The 25,010-nt window shown below is 32.8% G+C and overlaps 2 protein-coding genes and 1 non-coding gene across 3 annotated transcripts; all 3 read right to left on the bottom strand.

The window, feature by feature from the left end:
- Nucleotides 1-4,763: 4,763 nt before the first annotated feature.
- Nucleotides 4,764-24,920, bottom strand: LOC125069200 (BTB/POZ domain-containing protein 19). The gene is made up of 10 exons (XM_047678604.1): nt 24,359-24,920; nt 9,888-10,044; nt 9,560-9,722; nt 8,041-8,174; nt 7,424-7,583; nt 7,214-7,355; nt 6,117-6,194; nt 5,911-6,028; nt 5,494-5,675; nt 4,764-5,235 (listed from the first exon to the last, which is right to left on the bottom strand). Exons 1-10 carry the CDS (start codon nt 24,532-24,534, stop codon nt 5,058-5,060), a joined length of 1,488 nt encoding a protein of 495 aa, XP_047534560.1. The 5' UTR covers nt 24,535-24,920; the 3' UTR covers nt 4,764-5,057.
- LOC125069500 (probable small nuclear ribonucleoprotein E) lies at nt 8,568-9,069 on the bottom strand. The gene has a single exon (XM_047679016.1). The coding sequence runs from the start codon at nt 8,975-8,977 to the stop codon at nt 8,690-8,692; it is 288 nt and encodes a 95-aa protein (XP_047534972.1). The 5' UTR covers nt 8,978-9,069; the 3' UTR covers nt 8,568-8,689.
- On the bottom strand, nt 9,404-9,475 carry Trnag-ucc. The gene has a single exon. It is a non-coding gene; the product is annotated as a tRNA-Gly (tRNA).
- Nucleotides 24,921-25,010: the final 90 nt, after the last annotated feature.

Below are 25,010 nucleotides of genomic sequence, written 5' to 3'. Positions count from 1 at the left end.
ATTCTAATTGCAATCCTCAGAGCAAAAAATGTACCAGCCCTCTATCACCAGCGCAATAAGACGAGATGTTATACTTTTAATATTTTTTTACATAAGTTTTTTAGAATCGTTTTGATGCAACTTTAGGTAATACATCTTGCCATAATATTAAGTACCTAGAATTAAGGCGTGGATATATGGGCTCAAAGTATCGCTCAGGCCCGAGACATTCTCGTTGGCTTTTTATTCGTAAGGGCGCCGCCGTGCGCAGGCATCCGTCTGCCTTCCGGTGCGTCACGACAACCTTCACTTACAACCTTTCAAACAATATACATTGCCCTTTTACAACCACCGCATCTATTTATACGTAAGGAAATCAGCAATGTATGCCAGTTCACCTATGTTTGGCACGTCCGGAGTGCCAACTTGCATGTTATATTTGGGAACGACGTAGCTTTTATGAGTTCACAGAGTGCAATGCAATTTAAGCATCGGTCCGTTATAAAAGATGTTGTGTAAAGATAAACTGACATGACGCGTACATTACGCGTAAATATTAGCAGACCTATAGTTTCTAGGTAAAGAGGAGGGAACGTGAAGGATACGCGTTAAAGGTTTGACCTAGTTGGGTCGTTCTGTAATTGGCTGTGTACTCGGTTCTTAATAATTGTGCTCTTTTTATTTCTTCGAATTGCTGCAAAATAATCATACTTAAGTTAAGGAGGGAAAACTTTATCGTTAAATTTAAAAATGGAAAAGTTTTAGATTAAATGAAAAACTTTTGTGTTGATGAGTATTTCATTATTGTTGATGGAAGATTATTTTTTTACGTTGCTAGTAGCAGATACCTAGTTAATTCTTTTCTCGAAGGACAAATAGCGTTACTCGTAGCGAATTCGCTCGCTAATCGCCAGTGTTATACAAGCCTTAGAATGAGGAGGCTGCTGCTAACGTTGCAGAAAGCCCTCGTCTTAAGTAGTTTGTTAGCCTTAGTTAAGATGATTTTAGAAAAAAGTTAATGCAAGTATTATTATTTGACCTGACCTGACCTGATTAGTGTTCAGCTTCCATTTTAGAAATCTTCCGCTATAAACTTTCGAGGTAGGTACTTAACAAATAAAATTTTTGTAAGTTTGTTGTTTGTTAAATACTAATTCCTCGGCTTCATGTGGTTTCACACTTATCAATGATAAGTGTGAAACCACATTGCGGTTATTATTTGATTGTCTTTTAAAAGATATTAAAATTCGGAGAAAATGTTAAATTACCGGACTACAGGCCAATCCGTCTTGTATTGTTTGAAGTTTAAATTCTCAGTTCACACGGAAAAATATCGATCATTCCTTTATTCAGCGATGAAGATGACAAAAAAAATGAGCTATGTTTCATTTGAGATTTTTGCTGTTTCCTTTTGGCAAAATTTACAAAACTTAAGGCGCAATGATGAATATTTCTTGCAGTAGTAATGGGCAGTGGTGACCATTTACCAGCAGGTGACCCATTTGCCAATCCATATCACATGAAAAAATTTATAAACTGTAAATCGATGACACAGTGTGTAGGAGTCGGAGTGTGCAACGAACGTTAACGTATCCATCGGCCGTGAATGCGGGTTTTGTTTGCATTTATTGAATATAATTATGCATTTAGATCATGATGCATTGATTACGAGGGAAATGCCCGGAAAATGTTTAGGGTATTCCAAATAACCCGCTTATCCGCGGAAAACCTTTGCTTTAGGTTTTGCCGTAAATGTATCTATACGGTTACTAACTTGCAATGTTTTGTACATTTACTTATCTCCAAATACCTATTTGAAATTATAATTGTTTGCGGATATGTACAAGAAACCAATATAACGTAAATAATTTATAAGTATTCGCATTTAAATAGAAGTTAAGTAAAGTGTTCACGAAACGACTTGAATCTCAGCTCAGCATAACTATAGACTTATTTAAATAGAATTACAAAACCAAATAAACAACATTTGACGCGATATCATTGGTCGAGAGCTGGAATAATCCTTAATATTTATTATGTATTTGCGAAAAAATGACGTTTTTGAACGTCGGAGAAACTGTTATCGGAACTTTGGAAGTAAAATTGAAGTGGATATAAGTAATTAAGTGGAATGGTGTTGAATAGTAAATAACGATTTGTTAATCAAAAACAGTTGGTAATATAGCTGGGCCATTGGAAAATCGCGTGTAAAACGTATAGCTAAGGTTTTCGATTAGAATAGGCTATAGAAGATAAATAAATAGACACAAATCTATAAGAATATCACTACAAATACAATTAATATCACCAATGCGTGGCATGGTAGCAAGAACGCTAGCAGCATTACACCGTTGATTCGTAGTAACGACTCTCTGAGAAAAAATGTGCTAGCCCTCCTGTCACCAGAGCAGGCGATCTGACGAGGTGTGATATGATGTGTTACTTTTAGTAATGTTTTTGCACTATTAGGTACTCCAGTGTTTTATCTGCAAACGACTCAAATATATTATTTTATTACTTACTTTTTCGCTTCAACCTTTTTTCGCTCCGGCGGTCCTTGATATTGTTTCTCTGATATTAAACGGAGTCAACGTGGCTCGCTACATTTAGCTCCCTTGTTTTCAAGAACCAGTGTCATCCATACGATTATCAGGTTGTTTGCCATCATCATTATAGAATAAGTTTTATTACACAAGAAAGGTAAATCACAGAGACAGTAACGTAATATTTTATCGATATCTTATGACGATTAATATCAAACGTTCTTTATAAAGCGGCGCTTATGGAACTAAGTACATAATGGTATCTACCGAGTAAATTAATTTGATAGGATTCTAGACTGATTAAAAAAAAGATTGCTGTAAACACTCCATTGGATGAATTGTTGAATTTTTCTTAAATCTAAAACTTGATAATTTATAAAATAAATTATTCGATAAAACTACATACCTATTATAAGTAAAATTAATGATCAGTGGCAAAATAAACGTTAAATGAAAACCTACAAACTCACATTCAAAGAATAAACACGAAATGAAATTTTAAAAAGGTTTTACCTACCTACTTAAATTGTCTTTAATCGAGACTAGATGGCTAGAAATCAAAATCGAGATGAAATCTATAAGCATCCCATGAGACTTATTCACGGTAAATAAATTTATATTTGTAAATTAGTTTTCTCTTTTCGTTTTTTTAAAGGGATATATGATCATGAAGTAGGTAAACTATACCCTATAGTTTCTTACATTGAATATACAATATATTACACTGTGTATAACATGTAAATATATATTGTGACTTAAGTTGTAAAATATTCGACCGAATAATCAATTCGGTTTAACATTAAACGAATATTTGTATTCGTAAAAACCCATGATAGATCTATCACAAGTATTTATTCTATCATTTACTTTTTTTTTAATTTTTAATTTAATGGGTACAGGTAAGTAGACGATACAAAATTATAAAAGCTTAAGCAAATTAGTTAAGTTTTTATAGTACTGCTTACGCCATCTATTGGCAGATTTAGTAAACATAGCAGCATGGCATATCACAACGCCACTACGATTTGACTCTATCAATACCCACATTATCGATAGATGGCGGCTCTGTTAAAATAAATAAAAGAATTTTTTTTTTTTTTTACTTTAAAATTTATTTATAACAAAATTATATCTTATATAATTATTATGAAAAGTTCAATCGAAAAATAAAGGATTTTATTAGTTTAATTCCAATTTTATGGTTTATCTTATTGGTTTTATTAATTATTATAATATATAATAATTAAAAAAATGTATTACACTTCTTATTTTTAATGATTGCTTATGTTAACTTATATCTTCAATACATACATTGTGTAATAAAATTTTACCTGGTGAGACTACCTCTAAGTAGTAGAACTTTTGCCTAGATAATTTTGAAATGTAATTTATTTTTTATTTTGGATGTGATATTATATCTTCTGTTGGTTTTCCTAATGAAAACAAAATAAAATAGAATCATAATAAGCTTTTTTTATAAAAAAAAAATATGTTTTTGTTTCTATATTTTTTTAGAATAGTACTTACTATCAAAGTACAAAAGATGACATGATATATATTAGTTAAATCTAATTATATAAATTACAAACTGTATACAACTAAAACATCTATATTATTAATATTATAAAGGCAAAAGTAACTCTGTATGTCTCTTGCTCTTTCACGGCCAAATCACTGACCCAAATTTGATGAAATTTGTTACGAAGCAAGCTTGAACTTAAAGAAATGTTATACTTTTTTGAATACCTAATCATTATCGAAACCGCGGACAACTAGTAATAAATAAAGATAAACTGCGCTCGAAGAAAACGATAACAATAAGCAAATAATCGGATCAAAATGCAATTTATCACTTATCACGAACTGATAATTAAATTGCTTGAGTAAAAAAAGTAGTAAAATTTATCATCGTGGGAATGTGCTATGCAGTACTATACAATCGGAGCTGAATCTTGAAACAACTATGATAATGAATTAATTTGTACTATTTAGTATAATATATCCGCCCTATAATATGTCCGAAGATGCGGTATTTTTTTGCTATAAATAGAAAAATTGTAATTCTGCAACATGTGAATCAAATCATTGAATTTGCTGCGAACACAATGAATAATATATCTTGATGGTAGACGTAGTATGATAATTTAATCTAAACTACAGGAGTAAATAGAAACAAAAATAAAGTTATTATTTTTTATTTATTTTTAAAATTTAAAAAATATTTGTGATTGAGTATTTAACAGACCGTTTTACTTAAAAATTATATTCTTGAATAGTTTTAAAATAGCTTTATTTCTTCTTTTCATCATGCTTTGTTTTATCTTCTAAATTATGGGCGACCAGAATCCGAAATCTCAATGCATTCAGTTCTGTTGTTCTTCTTTATTACATAATAATTATTATAATAATAATACTCATATATAATAGCTGTATCAAATAATAATCATTTTTTTATATATATCTTTAACTGTTTGCAATTTATATAAAGTTTAGTAGGACAATAGGAAAACGGCGACTCCTGTCGAGAAACAACGATCAGTTGTGGCCGTACGTGAAGAGCTCGTAGTCGCGCACGGTGAAGTTGTAGTCGGGCGCGAGCGTGGCGGGCGCCAGGGCGTCTCCGTACGAGTGCAGGTTGCTGTAGCTGTCGCTGTTGGCGTGGCAGTTGCTGGAGATGAACAGGTCTGCGCCTGCGCCGAATATCGGGCCGCAGCTGAGAAAGTTACCACGTGGGTATCACTGCACTGATGATATTTTTGTTATACTAAATGCTTCTCGATAGCTGCTGATATCGATAACTCTCACTTTTTATAATTAGAATAGAATTAACGGATATCGATTATATCGTTCTCTTAAATGACCTGGCAGATGGCGAATTGTGGTTCGCACGTTACTCATAAATGTACTTCGGTCCTTCTACCATCAAGCCACAGAATTTATCCAAGAATTCGGTAACATAGGGGTCACTCACTCGGGGTGGTAGCAGAGCGCGAAGGCCTTCTTGGCGAGCGGGTAGAGCGCGGGCGGGTCGGAGAGCGCGAAGAGGCACGCGCGCTCGGCGCTCACGTAGCCCGCGCCGCCGCCGCCCCCCGCGCCGCCGCCCGCCGCCCAGCCCGCGCTGCACACGCCGCCCAGCGGCGGCCCGCGGCTCGGCTGCGGGGTTATTATTGGATCATTACATAAATGTTAAATCCCAATTCGTGGTTTTGACACGGTATATATTAGTTCTTTTGTTCGTCCTAAGGTTTTCATGTGTGTGACTCCGTCATGTATATTTTGTATAAATACTACAATCCCTTTTTATATGACTGGCTATATTAGGAAAGTGAGTGTATAACGCCCCAGTCATCCAATCATAATTTGGCTCAGCATTACTGATCGTCTGTACCTGCACGAGCACCAGCACCGGCGCGATACCGTCGCAGTGCGAGTGGAAAGCCTGCGCAGAGAATCCGTGCGTGGAGGCGCGAAACACCAGACGCCACGACTGCTTCGGGTTGCCGCACCTGTGTGATGTCACCATTGTTACAATACCACAAAAACAGTCTGGAACATTTCCAACTTAAATTGCATTATGAATGAATAGCATATTACCAGCTGTTGATGAGAGACTGAAAGGCGCTCTTATCTTGTTGCAGGATCACTGAGCCGGCGAACATATTTACTGCCAAGCTATAAAAGATTTTGCCTTTTGAATTAAATAATAATGATGGAATACTAGTTTGTAAATATTGTTTCACTTAGTAGTAGATGTGAAATGATCTACAGGATTATGTTTAGGGATTGCAATCCGGAAAAACGGATCCGGTAATCCGGTACCAATATACCGGATCCGGGTACCGGATCTGTTGCTAGCAATTTTGGCAAAATGATGGAACTTTTTAATGAGTAGACACTTTAAATGCGCTTAATTGTTAAAAACTCTTTAATCTAAGCTTGATTAAATGACATCGTTAATGTACTGCAGAACAATACTATCAGCACCGCTTAAAAAACTTCGGTTTTGATACTGAACTGATATTATTGGCATGAGCAAGAATCATGGTCAAAGTAGGTAAGCTTATGAATATCTTATAAATAATGTTATCAACAGCTGTGCTTCGCACATTAGCTATGATTAGCAATGGTCCATATTTTATATAAAAATAATGAAGAAAAGGCAGATGACCGCCTGGCAACAACGCCAACAACATCAAATGAATCAGATACAGATGACGAAGACACATCGAATGATGATGAACAAGGAGTTACAGTTGCAATAACTGATCCTCGTCATCCTTATCTTTCTAACGCAGAAGTAATTCTTAGATACAATGAGTTTCTTCAATAAGTGCGAAAAGTGGTAAAGCTTTTCAAAAGATTGTCTACAAAAACGATATGTAACTGCAAACGTATGTGACAGGCGAAACAGGTAAAGAATTACGCCTTACTTTGGATTACCTCTATAATCCAAAAATTTTTGCCTTTTTATTGTTAGTTGTTGTATTAAAATTTTGTAATTATAATACAAATTCATTATAGTGGTAATTGTGCCACTCATTAGACAGATTTATAAAATCGTATTTATTTAAACCGATCCGATCGATTCCGGCCGGACTGTAAATTACGCCGGATTGCAATCCCTAATTATATTAAAGAAATTTAACATTGAAAATAATGTATATTTCCCAGATAATGTAACCAGTCAGTACCGCGGCTGCGTGCGCTTGTCGGGCTCGTGTCGCGGCTCCAGTCTCGGCGCGGCGTGCAGCGCGGCGCGCCGGTAGCGCTCCAGGGACAGCTCCATCGGCACCGCACCCGTCGGCTCCACCTCCTCCGCAAACACCGTGCTGTCTGTGGCACACTGGTAGGATACAGTATACGTCATGGTGTCGGTTGCGTTTACATGTTTGGGCCCTCACCGATGAGCAGTAGTCGCATGTGCTGCATGAGCGGGGCCAGGTGGTGGCAGACGCGTGCGCGCTCCTCCTCCGTCCAGTGCGCGGTGGGCTGCGCCACTCCGGCGCGCTGTTTGGCCCATGCCAGCGCGCACCGCCAAACCTCCTCCTCCTCCAAGTACAACTGGAATACGTGATTGCTACATTTATTGATTAATGATTTTTAAATTCAAACTTAACATACTCAGCATCTATTGCAAGTGTATGTGCAGTTATTAAATTGCACTAGGACGTATACATTTGCTATATGTGGAGTTACTAATTTATCATTACAGCTCTGTTTTAGCATAATGTTAACCATTCCTAACAATCAATTACAATAATATTATAAATATATATGTCCTTGAGTGACTTGACAGCTGCAGTGATTTTGTGAGAAATTACATACATCATTTTGATGTGCATCCTATTAATTTTTTAATTATTATAGTCAAAGTCGCATTACGCATTCTGACATTTCAAGCTTGTGTTCTGTGGTGAGTTTCCAGTTTCTTGTTAGAGAATAGTCTCTAGAAAACTACTTTTTATTTAAAGAAAATATAAATACCAAACATTAATATTAAAAGTTAATAAATACTAACAAAGTCTGACGATATAAGCTTGATGAGAGCATCTTTTGGCAGATTTAAGAAGGAATTTGTCTTGACACAGTCGGATGCATTGTCCCCAATGAATGCAATACAGCGTTCCATGAAAGATGATGCACTTTTTCCTCCTGGAAATTAATATTAGTAATACTCATAATTACATCAAAGTAAATCAATCAGAAGATATATTATTAATCTATTTCTGACCTACCTTTTCTTGTCATTTGTGGGATTTATTTAAGTTGATTATTTATAAATGACTTAAACATAATTTACATTAACTATTTCATGTTTGTAGCTCTTAAACATACAAATGAGTTGCTATTTATTAATTTATTTTAGATTAAATATCATTTAAATAAACAAAACTTATTTTCAATCATGTCAACAAGACATATATTATTTCAGATCTTAAGATGTTTGTCTTTAGAAACAATTTGAACATTAACGAAAATATATGAACATTCATGAAATAAAAAAAGTAAGTGAATTGTCTTCAGAGGTTAGAAAATAAAAGCCAATTTAGATCTTAAATTTAATGAAAAAATGACGTGAGGTTAGCAGTAAAACACTTTAACAATTCACAATTAGTGACCATCACACTTATCAGCTAGGAATGTTCGTTTGGTTCTTATAACCTATTTCACACCGTAGCGTTTGGATTGACATTTTGGATTAATGTTATATTATCGCCTTTCATCATTATGCGACCGATTTGCTTTCGATTTTTGGTTTTCATATGCACTTCTTCGGCTTCATCTAACACAATGTTCATATATTCGTCAAAGCCCACGATGTGGCCCTCGATCCTCAAATTCACGTTCTCGTAAAGCCAAATTTGTACACGGCTTCTATTTTGTAAATACCTAAATATAAGGTTGATGGGTTGTACCATCACCTTTTGAACTTTCGGTGGGCCTTTGTAAGCCATTGTTATGTTATATTCTTAGAAGTAAAATGATAATTTGTTAAAAACAAAAACCGCCAAAGCCGGCGTCGTTTTTATACGTCAGATATAGAACTAGCAACGTCAAAGACAATGATAGAGCAAGGAAAATGGCCGCCAATACAGATTATAATATAATATTTTAAAAAGATAATACACACCACTTTTTATTTTATATTTAATCCCCGTATTAAAAATAAATAAAAACGTATTATTATTTTTAAATTTCTACCATTAATTTAAACTTTTTTACTATATTACATACTTTTTTGTATGTCAAGTACTGATTATGAAAAATCATATAAAAATAAATCATATGTAAATCTCCCGTGATTAAAGTCATAAATATTAAATTATAATAATAAATAAGAAGTCAATTTAAAATATATAAAAATAAAAACACAAAAAGTGTGCGATGGCCGGGAATCGAACCCGGATCAACTGCTTGGAAGGCAACTATGCTGACCATTACACCACCATCGCCGCTGGTTCACAGGCTAAAATTAATGTATAGATTGCACACATTGCAATACCAATTTATATTTTAATAAGAAACACAATACTTGCCTGGCCTATCCTGGATTTCCATAGCAGCAGCTAGCAGAGTACAAGCACTCTCTACACTCAAAGTCGAAGTGACATGATCCTCACAAGCAGCTCGGAGGTCTTCTACGCCTAAGTCCGCAGCTAAGGTCATCATTTCAAAAACCCCAGAATCTTGAAGCAGTAACTAAATAAAATAACATATTATTTTATTTTTTTTAACTTAGGTATTATTTTACTTTTAAAATTACTATTTTAATATTTAAATTACAAACATAATACTATTTGAAATTTTGTAGGGACTATAGCCGTTTTTGTTGTTTTTTATAAATAAATAAAATTAAAATGTTACCTTTCCTGTGTATACATATTGGATAAAAAGTCGAAAAGTTTCAGGTTGGACATGTGGCATCCGTATCGGTGTTGGTTGTGGGCCGGCAGATGGCGACACGGTGCAGCCAGGTATTCGGCACACCTCCCCACGCTTCGTATTTTGAAAACTTTTGCACCTTTCAAAATATTAAATATTTTAGTCTTTGCTTGTTTTTACTGGGATTGAATTTTAAATCAATAATAAAATGTAGTTTTTAAATATCCCAATTTGACATGCTATTCGTCAACAGATGGCGCTAGCCGTTGTTTGAAGATGTTTTTAGGTAGAAACTGTCTTTTGATATAGAATTTTTTTTTTTTAAGAATATGGATAGAAGGTTTATTTCTAATTTTTTACAAACTATTATCGATTATTCTCCGCCAATACTGATATGAAGTTTTAATGAAAAGAAAATACACAATAGAACCATTTTATAATTTTTAAATAACAATGGATTGTCCATAAGATCTAAACAAAATAATAAAATTCATTGGCGCTACGAAACTTTTTAAGTAGTTGAAGCGCACTGTCTGTGAGTATCATCGCGTAATTAAAAACCGATAATCTTTCAGCAAAGACGTGGCTGTGAAGTTGAAGTGCGCGCCAGACTTCGGAAACTCGTTTTTAACTGTGGACTAAAGTACCTTAAGCCTAAACTTTGCACCAGTTTGTATTTACACCAACCCTTATAACTGCAATTTTTATATTTTTCAATATATTTTTTGTTTTTATGTAGTATAATAAACGACCAAAAATCTCTGTATGATTTCAGTAAGAAGTATAGTCCTATCTACCTATTCGAGTAGAATATTTTCAGCAGTTTAAGGTCTTTTGAATAGCAATACATATTATTTTAGATACTATTGAGAAGAACAACCATTTTTGTAAGAAAACGTAACACGAAAAGTGTTACTGAACAAATTATATACTGTAGATATTAATCACAAACAGCTCAAGTCTTAAGCATAATTAAATTTATTTATCCAGGAATACTATCTCCACGCTATTTTATCGTCTATTTTATAATATAAAATAATACATTTAATTACAAAGAGTTATGAAATAGGTTTTACCAAACCGAAATTAAAAATAGCCACTGTTCAAATCATGAGTGCGTGATTTATTTTAGAAAAGTTAAAAAGCATACATTTTTTTAATATTCTATAACGACACCATTAGAAAATTTTAAATTAATACTTCATCGTTAACTGGAAACTTCAAAATACTAACTTTTTAAAGTAAAAGAATTTTATACGAACTTTGATAAACACTGTGTGTTTATGAACTCGTTAATTGCGTAATTACTAATTAGCATAATTAATCAGAATTTAATATATTTATTAATTGCATCTTGCTAACCTGGCACCTGTCTCGTGAGTAAATTCGTCAAAAAAGCCTACGATATTTCGGTCGTTAATGACATTAAAATTAGGCGAATGGGGGAATCATTATTATGATTGGCAGCGTTGCACATAAACCTATTTATTCAATTTAACAGCATTACACTTACTTTTCGGTAGTTAAAGTACAAACTAACAATAAATAATATCGGGTTCGGAAAAGTAAATATCTGAACCTGAAAACGGCGAAAGAAACTCAGAGGATATTTTTGTCTAATTTTTATGTTGATTGTAGTAGCTTTTGTAATGAGCTTGTGTTTGTTTTTGCTACCAATTTTATGAGTGTCACATTAATTCCCAAATTCATTAATATTTTCAAATATTCGAACATTTAAGTATTGTAAATATTAAAATGTATGCCAAGATAATAATAAGTCAAGATGGTGGAGCAAGTCGAACTACTTATATCTAAAGGCACGACTGAATTTTCACGAGCTCGACTTTTATTTATAATTATTCATGTAAACATTTGGACCTTGAAATTTTAGGAACCTGACAAAGGTGACTAAACCTACTTACATTATAGGTTCTTCCAGCCTTGGACGTTTAAGGGCTGTGGCTGTTCTGTGATATACTCATTGTAAGTATATACCAATAATTATACTTTTTTCATGGAATTAAAGCAGTCAATATGAAGTAAAGTTATAAAGTACCTATTTACATCGTTATTAATGGAACCAAATTCTCTGGGGCCTTCTTAACCAACCACTAGACCACCAACACAATCCTGAACATCATTTTCATTTTCATTTTCAATTCATTCGTAGTAACGAATGAATCTAATATGAAATGTTGGTGAAAGAATCCAAATTGAATGCGGTTGCGATATAAGCTAGACTATTAAAATTGTTTTTAGGAACACGTCTAAGTCTGAGCCACCTCTGGACAGAAGAGTAATGAAACGGGACGAAGGTTTTAGATAATTAATCGAGCTGGCGCTGTAATCACGGCGAGCCCGATGTTTGACAACAGCATTAATCATTTGAGATTTTATCTCCGGCGGTGATTAATTTTGTCACACTAGCATCGAGGCATTCCTTGCTGTATTGTTTACATTACAAGTATTTTTAATTTCATGTTTTTTTTTTTAATTATCTAAAGATAATGTGTTTAAATAGAAGACAACATTATGCCGTTTGTCGTCACGGCGTACGAGACGGTCTATCACCCGGGGCGCGTCAATTCTAATCAAAAAATGCGGAGCGCGCTCTTAGAATAAGAAGCAAAGTATCCAGCATCCGCCGATCGATTATAGTAATTTAGTATGTCGGCTAATATTCATATATTTGATTTCATATTTCTTATAAAAAAAATAACTCGATAGGCTTAATTTGTGGAAGCCCTGTTGTTGTCTGGGTAGGTGCAACCCACTCTATAATCAACCGCCAGTGAGTGAGTGTACAGTACGGTGCAGTACCAGTAGGCAGTTGTATTATCAGGCCTATGTGCTTACGATAGTAAAAAAAAGGCTAAAAGTTTAATATTATGCCGTGGGATGTATGGACAGACATCTCGTGCATAATAATTTCATAATACTTCCAAATATATATAACTACCTACTGAATCCGAAATAATAATATTAATGTGATAATTAAAGTAACCCGAGAGACTATTTGACGATATCAAAATTGTTTATGATATATAAGATTCGCATTTGACGTTACGTAAGTGCTCGATTTTAATTTATGCCAATAAATTGATTTTGTCGTGAATATTTCAATCAAATATCGGAGAGTCATGTTATTAAGAACCAATCATGTAAGCATGGCATGTTACAAGGAGTTATAAAGTTGGTGTTCAAAACAGATTTATAATGATGCGGCTTCCCGCCATTGCAGCTGACGGCGACACGACAAGTTTTAATAGTGTTGCCATTCCTGCTTCTCGAATATCCAATTATCATTAACTTGACGATAGATTAAAATTATTTTGTAATCGGAAGGGATGTAATGCACAATACAATCACACTACAATTGTTTTTAGAATTTTATGTAAGTGTTACTGCCATACTCAGAGACTTAATGGTTACATAATTACTTATCAATCGAGGCTGTAAGAAAAGAGAGCAGATTATTGTTTAGAAATGTATATACTTATTACTATGTATATATATATATATATATATACATATATGTATGTGCACATAAAGGAAAAAGAACTGTGATGAAGTTAAATATTTCTTCAATTTCGATTACACGATAGTTAGTCAACAGGTAATTACTCAAGGATGCTAAACGTAATTTGTATCGGCGGTCGCAGCGGGCGGCCATGATTGATGACGCAGGCGACACCCGCGCGGCGCTGTCGCGGTAGCGCCGCACCACGCAATCTGCATTATCGCGATTAATGGCGCCTGCCGCGTCTGCGGTACAGCCTGTGACAACGATTAATCGTCTTCTCAATTTTTTACGATATTTAGAATACTAGTCGATCGTTTATGTAAAATATCGTCGTTTTATTTGATTGAAGCTATTATGTCAATCAATTATTGGTGGACGACATATATTAATAATTATAATTATGCCGAAATACAAGTGGCAATTAATAGTAATATTTTGTAATATTCTTAATTTATTTTTAAAAATGTGTATGTACACGATTACAATTTTATAATATTATGAGGGTACGTTACGTAAGTATAAAATAAATAAATAAGTTAGGCGTAATTTCTATTCAGCTTTATCATGAAATAATTCTGAATAGAATCTGTAAACCTACCATCATGGAGCTCTATTAATTTAATCGTGTTCGGTATTCAGTATGGCCAACTTCAATAACGGTTAATCTATAGACTGGCAACATTCTAGTTTGCCGCCATTCAAGGCACATCGGATGGCGCCTTGAATTAGAGCCCTGTGTTGATAATGAATAACCCTCTATATTTTCAGCTTCCTTTAATTCTCCACGTTTGTATTGCCGTTATAGTGACTGCTGTAATTTGAAGCTTTAAATTAACGCGTTGTTTTCAATATAAGTAATCATACTCGTTTGTCTTATCATTTTTATTTAAGCATATTTAATAATTATTTATTTGTGATTTGATATTGGTAGACCAATAGTCGTATTGATAGACATGAGCTCAGCTTTCCCTTTGATAAATATAATTTATCTGAATATAATAAAGAAAATGAATATAATATCAGCAATTTGTATATATGCTTAAGTCTTCAAACCTTAACGACATTGTTTATAAAAAAAAAAAAAAACAAAAAAAAATAATAAGCGCAATTTTCCTGTATCTTAAGTATAATACAAGTAAGCTATTAACTTCAATGTATCCACTCATATCGATTTTATTAAAATATCATACGTGGGATAATGCCTGGTCTGGTTTATTCACTAGTATTATATAAATATAACATGACGTTAGCTAATGAGACGTCAAGAGCAGGCGAGAAACACAATTTGCGGTAACCAACAATAGAGATTTTTCCATTGCAAGACGGCACGATAGTGACGCCGGTCTTGAGAATTATTCTTGTCGAAATTATGTAAAATTATATGTGCTATAAAATTTGGTCAAGTTGTTGTATAAAAATACTAGTGTCGTACGGCGTTGACTTTGCTCAAACCTTACCAACCTACATTTGCTTACTCTGTATTGGGGAAAGACAGATTGATAAATCAAAAGAATGTACTACAGTCATATTTACACTTTTTAAAAAAAGTCTTCATATAAGTCCGCGATAATATATGTCTATCTCTTAGGGATATCCCACAATAACAATTTTTTATCCTTTACTATTTACGAAAATAATGGCTTATTTTCGAAGCGATTTTAAGCAATACAGCATTAATCCTTATTCAATTAAGTACCCTAAATACATTGTACCGGCATATAATTTAAATGAATATTTTCGAAGATATCACAGATTTAAAACGCAGGGACATAGTAGCGGTTTGTATTGTCTAACGACTGAAAAACTAAATGTTGTAAATAGATTCTATAGTATATTTAGTGGCAGCATTGCACCCGTGTGAAGCCGGGGCAGGTCGCTAGTATTAATATATATTTAAAATTTTCAGTAACGCTTACCGAGAAAAAATCAATGTAACTCAAATGGAGCCATTTTATGCAAATACACGCCTTAAACGTTGTTCTGATTCATAATTTCTTTATTATCAAAATATCATAGAAGATTTTTTAGTGTAAGCGCTATTATTTGCAAACAAAAGCGCAGTTTCTATTCTCTCTTTCTAATAGCATAGAACCAGATAGAAAGTAAAAATAATGTGTCGTTATATAAGTATCAAGTCCTTTAGAAACTTTAAAAGTCGATAAATACAATACAAGTTCTCTTTAATTTACGCCTTCAATGTGATCGTTGATGTTTTTTTTTTTATGGCATAGGTGGCAAACGAGCAAGAGGCTCACCTGATGGAAAGTGACTACCACCGCCCATGGACATCTGCAACACCGGGGGGCTTGCAGGTGCGTTGCCGGCCTTTCAGGAAAGAGTACGCTCTTTTCTTAAAGGTTCCCAAGTAGTATCGGTTCGGAAAAACCGCCGGCGAAAGCTGGTTCCACAGAGTGGTTGTGCGAGGCAGAAAATGTCTTAAAAATCGCGCTGTTGTGGATTTTCGGACATCTAGGTGGTGCGGGTGATATTTGGAATTTTGACGAGATGTCCGAAGGTGAAATTCAGCAGCCGGGATTAATCCAAACAATCTTTAAACGAATTTGATCAACCTTTAGCAAGTTTTAGTTGTAACCCAAATACTTAGTGACATTTGTCGATATTTCGAAGACCGACCGGTCAGCATAATGATGGTGAATTTAAACATAATGTATATATAGCCTATTCCAATCGAAGAAATAATAATGATAATAAACAAACCTTAGTTTTCCGTGAACCATGCAATTTGCTAATGACTCAGCTATATTGTACACTACTAATATATCTTTATATATAATGTAATACTATTACACTTAACAACTCATATCCACCTAAAATTAATTTTACTTCTTAATTTCCGATAACTGCTTCGTCGACGTTCAAAACGCAAATTTTTCGCAAATCTATAAATTAACATCATATAATATTCAAGCTTTCGACAAATATGAGCGTTTATTCGATATCAAATGTTGTTTATTTGGCTTTCGTCTTCTTGTGGTTATATGCATATAATGACACACATATTTACAGTGTTTGTGTTTGTTTGACCGATTAACATGAATGGTTAGTACATTTTATTTTTTAAGAAAGTTTTATGTGGTACTCTACGTTACGGTACGTTCAACCGATCACGATGACGATTGGCATATTATCATGTTTTTTTTTTTATTATATTATTTATCGCGGAGGTTATTCTTACAAACAATATTTATCTCTTCTTAATATTAGCAACCCATTAAGTATTTTTATACGCATCTTTGCTTAACGTCGTGATCGAATTTTTATTTTTAATCTATGTTGTCTTGTTAAAGCAACAACCTGTCATTATTCCAAAGCTGTACTTAAGGCCACCTTTTCATGAAACCATTTTGATGAATGGGCACACATGTGGTAGATTTTCATCCGACACACGGTTACCATGATATTTATCTTCACGAGCACGAGATAAATCATTCCAAATGATAATTCAGTGTTGTTCTTCTCGGCTCTCCGGACGAGTTAGCTATATTGTCTAATCTCTCTAGATTGTCAATAATTGTAATTCATATCTGATGAAACCGGCTCAAGCCTGCACGAGCATGAATAGACGTCTAAGCGTTCTGTGGACAACGCTTTACTGACTTACTTACAAGCGATAAAATAATTGTTCTAATTTTTTTTATCCTTTTTGTTTTTTCAATATCAAAACTATAGTCATTATGAATATTATGTTCAGTTTAATGTACTACAAAAATTCATTTGCCTCTTTTTAATGAATTTAACACAATTATTTATGACTTGTCACATATAATAGGGTGACAACGATTAACGTATATTAGAGATTAATACATGAATTTAAATGTCAAAATGATTAGTTTAATATTTAATATATTTCAGAGTATAATAACATATAAGTACAATGATTTTATAACAGTTCTTATGCGGTTTTCTTAAAGTAAACCCAACGTGTGCTTTTAATAAGACGTCGGGCGCAGTGCAGATCCAATTTACGGTTCTTAACAAAGGAATCTCGAACGAACGTTTTCTTAAATTTTCCTTCTCTTAAAATCCTTACACATTTCGCGTCACAACGAAATTTCAATTTCGTAGTTTAATTCTTTTATATTATTTTGTTTGATAAACTGTTGCTTCCAATACAGCTTATATAAAGAAAAAAAAAACATCTTAGATCCTATTAGACAGGCTTGGTGAGCATTGTTGCTGTTATGGTTTTGTTTATATCATTGTCATTATAGTTGCATTTTTACAAATAAATCAAAATGAATTCTACCTAAGAATAATACACAAGATATACATCAGAAAGCACGAGTAAAAGCAGTTACGTTTTGAATTAAAATACCAAAGTAAATCGTAGACAATTTTACCTTTGAGGAAAATATCTAATACCAATGCGATCTTAAAATATAGGATATCACAGAAAAGCACCAATATCGCACGAGATTGCTTTATTTGGAGCTGAAACCAGGTTTACGAGACCTTTTATTAAAGCTAGACTTATGAAGAACTCACCTATGGGTTTACTGACTATAAGAATACTAATTAATAAATAGTTTGACTGTTATAAGTTTTATCTAGTTTGTACCTATTCCACTGGAAAATATTTATTCTCCAAAAATGATTTCTGTCATGAGAATGATAAATATTTTTTATTTTTTTTTTCATCATCATATCAGCCGGAATCGACGTCTCTTGTTGGACAAAGGATTCCCCCAAGGATTTCCATGATGGCCGGTCTTGCACTATCAGCATCCATCGTTTCACCTTGTATTTGTGACCGCTACTCGAATACATTTTGGTCCCAGGAGCAGTGAGTTCTACTAGCGATATGCCTCGCCACCATCACTTCAATTGAGCAATTTTTAGAACTGTCGGTTAATTAGGTTCGACCTCGAATTTCATCATTTCTAATTCGATCTCGCAGGGAAACTCTGGTTTACTCTGGATAATCCTCTCTATTGCTCTTTGAGATTAATATTGAAAATTTATTTTAATGCAGTTACTTAAATAAATTTAAATATTTATAAAATCATTTAGCTAATGTCTGTTCAGATTCATAAAATTTGTTTAAGGATTTTAACTATTAAACGAAAAAAAATATGTTCCTGAAAATGAAAATGCAATTTAAAATTCTTGCAAACGTGAGATAATCCATTTTCGGTGAGCAGCTGTTGCAAGCCGCTGGTTTCGGCATGCAAATCGCTGGCTCCAGTAGACTTATCAAGAAATATTTATGCAAATTGCCTGAAATGTGCTTCAAATAGCTCGCTTTTTGTTGTTCGTCAAATGTTCAAGAACTTTTGTAATTGTTTGTGGATCGTGATTGCATGTTTGCTTTTTGCTATAAATATTCTTGCATAAATGTACGGAGTGTTTACAAAAATAATGTTTCTGTACAGGTCGTTGCACTTTAATAATCATTTATTTACTTAAATACGCATTAGCAATTTTCATTTATAAAATTAATCGTGGTACAAGTTTTTGTTCATTAGGTTAAGCCGTCAGAATCGTAATAGAAATTCCTTGTAAAATGCAATTACAGTAGCGTGGTCACCCTGGAAGAGGTGTTCGCATGTACGTAAAGTTGTAATTACACGTGAGTTTGTTTTTACAATCGCGGGCGCGGCGCAGCACGTCACGCATTGTTTTTGTACGCTCCAACTTTTCTCATTTAACCCAACAATTGTACAACTTGCTTCGGTAATCCGACGTGTTATTTGTATTGTAAATTGTTGTCAATGATGTCGGCTGCGGGATTTAAAAATAAAACTCGCTAGACTGTTACTTTTATCGTCACAATAACGTGGGGCGCGTTACTATGTATGAACGTTTTCATTTTAACTTGGTAATGCGCACTGTTTCGTTATTTTGTTTATAAAATTTGCTAGAAATGACCATGAAGTTTGAATTAAAAAATAAAAAAGAATATGCTTATGAAAAACATGAAACAACATTTTTTAAAAAAAAAATATTTAAGATAATGAAAATATATTTGATAAATGATAGTATATATATATATATATATATATTATTAGCACGTCATTCACAAGTGTCTTCCAAGTATTTCCGGTAGCCTAACTCTGGAGCTTTTGAATACAAGTTAATTTATGTTTACAGAACAGTCTCGACTCAGCCTCTTCAATGGGCTCAGTCTATTTGCAATTTGCAGCCGATTCAAAGAGACCCGCTGATGACTTTCATGATTATGAACTAATTAGCAACTTCATAATGTTCCCTGTAATCCCGCACCGTACATACTCTGCTATAGCAGATAATACGAGACTTAATTACAGAAGTGGAGGGAGGCGGTAGGGCACGGAGGTGGGGTGTTGATTGATGGTATCGCGATCAACGCACGGCCGCTTAGCGAATTTATAACCTCCACTTTAAGTTTAGACACGAAATTATGTAGTTTCAGGATCGTGGAAAATTACATGCCATTAGCAAATTTTCAGACGAGTAATAAATGTTACAACATCGTGAGCTTTCTTGAATTTTAATACTGATATAGGAAATCAGGACTATCTAAACTGTAAAATACGTACATTAAAAAAAGGCTACTCATCAGATTAAGACATATTAATATGAATCTAATTTCATTTAAATTCGTCTTGTCAAATATATTATATATTTCGTTTATTTATTTGTAACCTAAAAAAATATTTTGCGTTTTCGAATTTACGTTACAATTTTTAACAATTCCGCATGAAAATGTAAAACAATTAAAATATGCAAAAGTTTAAGTGAAGGCAACAAAGTATTATATTAACAAAAACCGCATCACACAAAGATTGATAGCTGGTAGGCACGAAACTTTATAAATTTATCATCTCGCAAGAGCACGGCCGCAGCTGCCGTTTCCCGCACGTTGTGTTGCGGTTAACAATGTAACATACATTATGTACAGCAAATAAGTGCACCTGTTTTTCAGTAAATAATGAAAAAAATGATTTACATCGCTTGTTAAAACTTTATAATACAGTTATTAAAGCATTTAAACTTTGTTTTAGTATTAAAGTGACAAATTGTACATGTACAAATATAAAATTTTATTGTTAGTTGCGGTTTTAAACTATTGTCTTTGAGTTTTTAGCCGACTTCAAAAATATATCCGCTATCCATAAACAGATTTGGAACATTCTTAAAAAAATACCTGAATAAAGAATGTGGATTTTATCCGAAAATCGCAGGTTTGAATAACTACTTAGTTACTTTATTTTTTTGTTTAAATATAATGTTCGAAGTGTTCGGTGGTAAGGCAATACGTCGTCTGGAAAACAACATGACACATGCAGGATTAAATTCTGTCACATGTGTTTCCTCCAGCCCTTACTGGAGCAGTGTGGTGCAGTAAGCCTTCTCTTAACAGAAAAGTTGGCTTTTACACAACTAGAACACATAAACGATGTGTTGTTTATTTTTTTATTGAATTTTAAATGTCGTACCATCAATATCGTTACGGTCTCTTTAAAAAGTCACATATTGATATAAATATACTGAATAGCCAAGGTAATATAAGAATTATAAGAATCCATAAAATACAATTACTTAATATAAAGATGAACGTGAATTTTAGTAGTGATTGAGCCTTTATAGGATGAAAATTCGTATCGCCATTACGTATCCATGTTGTAAAACAACGTCATACCTCTTTAATTTACTTCTTCGCCTAAAACCCATCCTACAATTTTCTTTATTTTTGAGGGTTCATTCATAACAATCTACAGCAAAGTATTAAATTTAAACGTAGGTTCTAATTATATAATTCAATAAAAAATATAATCCCAATAATTTTTATTTAGTAATATCAATAAAAAAAACTCAAAATTACAAGACATTAATTACTATATAAGCATATCCAGTATTTTTCTAATTATAAATAGAAATAATCAATTATTTAAGAAAACAAAAAATCTTATTTTATTTTTTCAACCGAACGATTCTAGTTTATTTAACAAATATGGAGCATGACGTTATTTCATATGATTAGATTACCTCCAAGAAAAGTAGTTACTCTTTTACAATAATCTAAATTCTAACGTGTTAATTAAATAGCCAATTGTATATAAAATATTGTATAACTTTTAATAAATAATTTATCATGTATGCGTCAGTGATTGTTTTCAAGATTTAAATTTGTCAATGCCAAAATTATTAATATTTTGTATAGATTGAAATATATGAACAATTGAACATGATATTTTATTGCTAGCTACGTAGGTACTCGTTTAAGCGCTTAGATACTAAATAATAAATTATGGAGTTTTCTCGAAAATAACATTTAGAAAAGATTTATTAGCCGAAGTACAAGTAAATAATCTATGCCTTGCGTAACAAAAAAACCTCACAAATCACAGCCAAACATCACGTAATAAAACTAACATCATATATCACGCATAGTAGAATAGAAACGGTAAGGAATACCGAGTTATTTTTCCAATATAGTGTACAAATAGGCAGTCTCCTCTAAGTTCCCGCATAACTTTATTCAGTTTGTCGAATTATATCGTACCATTTTTCTGCTCTTCGCTGACCTTATCTTAAAGAAAACGGTAACCACTACTATGAATTAAAAAAAATATATTAAAATAATTTAAACAACAAAATGTTTAGACTGCCTAGTTGCTAAAGTTGCTAGTAGTTAAAAGTTTGATTTTTAAGTATTAAAATATATATACTGTACAGTATATAAAGGTAATAAGCAGATATTAAATTATTTTTTTTTTAATTTAAATCTGGGAAAATTTACAAAGACATGTATTTCAAAGTGTTGCCACAGGAAAAAATGATTGGGATTTTGTTGGAAAATACTCAGTAGCAGCCGGATTCTGGAAGTTGCTAGTGTAGAAGTTTCGGAAAGCACACAGTCTTTGGCCCCGAGCCTCTTTACGGTCGGGTCTGATTTGCTGTCCCATCGGGTTGTGAGAGTGAAGGAATAGGGAGTGAACCTGAGTTTGCGTATATATGTGATCACTACAATGTGTTGCACAGTTGATTAGCCTCACTTGACAATGGACAGCGTGACCAATGTCGGTAACCTCATTAAAAAAGAAAGAACATGCTACGTATATGTATATAGTTTATTACTATTTTTATTTCGTAATGAAATAAAATATGATGAAAATATTTTGACCAATATTGAGGATTAATTCCTTTAATATATTGCATATAAAATATCCTCTTTGGGAAAACAAAGTATATAAAGCAGGACAATATTAAAATCTTGTACGATTTCTTTTGTTTAGAAATGTTCCAACAAAGAAAATATGTTTGGAAAATACAAAACATGGTTACCCTAACAACACCACATGTTTTGAAACTGAGCGGCCATTTTGATGCAAATCGCTTAGGAGGTTTTTGCGACCATCTTGGACAATAATATTTTCGTTACGGGCTGAATAATTTCGAAGCACGGACCAGACTTTGTATTAGCATATTGTATTCTATGAGATAAATTATTTCTTTTGTTATTGTGTTTATGTGTGTCTTTTACTATGAAGATAAATTGTAGTATTATGAAAAATATAGTTCTAGAAGTAGTAGGTATCTTATTCATTGATATTTTTTGCAAATAGTATTGTAGATGCTTATAAAATAGTTATACAAGTTATTTTTTATTTATTTATTTAATTTTGATTTTATTTAATTGCTTAAAAAGAAACTCCAAAAGAAGTACCTAGTTATAAACGACAATATTTAAATGTACCCCCAATTACTGGAGATCATAACATATACCGACTACAATAGTGTTCGTACTCATTATATCATTGAAAGTTTAATTGAAACATAAAATCTAAACTGAACTAAATTAAGCCAAAAAAATATGTAATAATAATTAAAAACATTTAAGTAATCTGTGATTTTAATTTATTCTGTATTTATACATAGATAACCAGATTAATAAGTGGGAACGGTTAAAGTTTTGATTAATATATTATATACCTATGTTTATATGTAGTTCTGGTATTATAAATCAAGTTCTATTGAATCGTTAAAATAGGAAATATGTTTATTTTGTTTAATAATATTGAAACTGTTAAAAGTGTATTTCAATAATGTAACATTTTTAAATCTATTAAAATTAATATGATAATAATTGTTATAATATGCGCTTGCGTTTACGGTTATGGCTATGTTTTCTATTAAGTTCATAATATTATTGAAAATAACGCCATCTATGTAAAAAAATTTTCTTTCAAGAATTCAGCAATAGATGGCGCTTATCAATAAATATGTGTTTCAATTTAACTCGTGCGCTGCAAAATTTAAAATGTTTAAAATTATGATTAAAATCGAATAGAATATATGAAATTCTAATTGAATAATTTTAAAAAAATACTACTACCTACTGTTCTCCAAAAGGAATAAGTAAAGCACATAACGAAAGTTCGGTTTGATTGTATGATGCGAATGGATGCAAGTCTAACTTTACCAGGTTTACGTTATAATATAATGACTGTCAAAGGCGTGATCCTCCCCGTTAACTTAATCTATTTTTTATAAGATTAACTTAGACTATATAATGTAATTTGTATTTTCTGTTATCTTTACTTTGAGTCGTCTTCTTCTTCTAGTCGGCTTCTAGTAAGCACTATCGTCACTGCAGTCAGCCTAAACAACAATTTAACGTGGAGTGGCGCGCTTTTGTGATTAAATAGATCTATATTTTTGTATCATAAGTATACATGTGTCAAATAAACAAAACAAATTAATTGCATACAACAATATAATATTGTCATGTTTCGATGTAACTGAAAATCATTGAAACTTACTTATCAGTGTTAAAATCTAGTAATTTACATATGCTTTAACCAAAATATAAAATATAACAATGTTAGTATATTAATATAATAGAAAGTATGTTATTTTTATATTTAATCTATATAGAAAAGTAAATTATAGTAAAAAATACACGTTATTTAAAACGGTGTTTCACCTAGCTATCAAGATTATCTTGTGCGCATAGACCTTCTCCTCTGCCGTTCCCAATATGAACACGATGTCAGCTGAGTCCTGGTCCTCGGAGAGTCGTTGCAGGTCTCGTAGAAGGCCCGGCAGCCCGGCCCGCTCTACAGATGCGGTGCAGCATGTCCCGGTCACTCTGTTAGCCATTGTCACAGTTCACAATGTCCAGGGACTTAGACTTTTTCACATATAATTCAGAAAGTACGTATATTTTTGAATGAGTTTCAGTTGTTATTTTATTTTATGAATTATGAAGGTACGTTAGGCAGATCACTGTTATTATTTATTTTGAACCATTATCACTAAATACGATCTTATCACAGTAACGTTACATCACACATAATAACACGCAAAGTTAAACACAAAGCTATCAAGCGGTTATAATGTCAAACTACTTAGGAATCACAAATTAACATAATTTACACTTTAAGAAAGTCTAATCAATCTGTCATATTACTTTAAAGGTGTTTTATTTATTTTTTCCTTAAAAGCTTACAACAAGCTAACTTGTCAACATAACCTTAAAGTTACCGTAGCTTCTCATACTAAGCTTCAATTTGACTCACGCTATTCCAACTATGCATTGTGCCGTAGATGTTTTTAGCAATATTCGTCTCTGTGCG

Source organism: Vanessa atalanta, chromosome 15, assembly GCF_905147765.1.
Source record: "Vanessa atalanta chromosome 15, ilVanAtal1.2, whole genome shotgun sequence".
Classification (NCBI taxonomy): Eukaryota; Metazoa; Arthropoda; class Insecta; order Lepidoptera; family Nymphalidae; genus Vanessa; species Vanessa atalanta.
The sequence above is the reverse complement of the archived record's forward strand: the minus strand, read 5'-3'. Positions and strand labels throughout refer to the sequence as shown.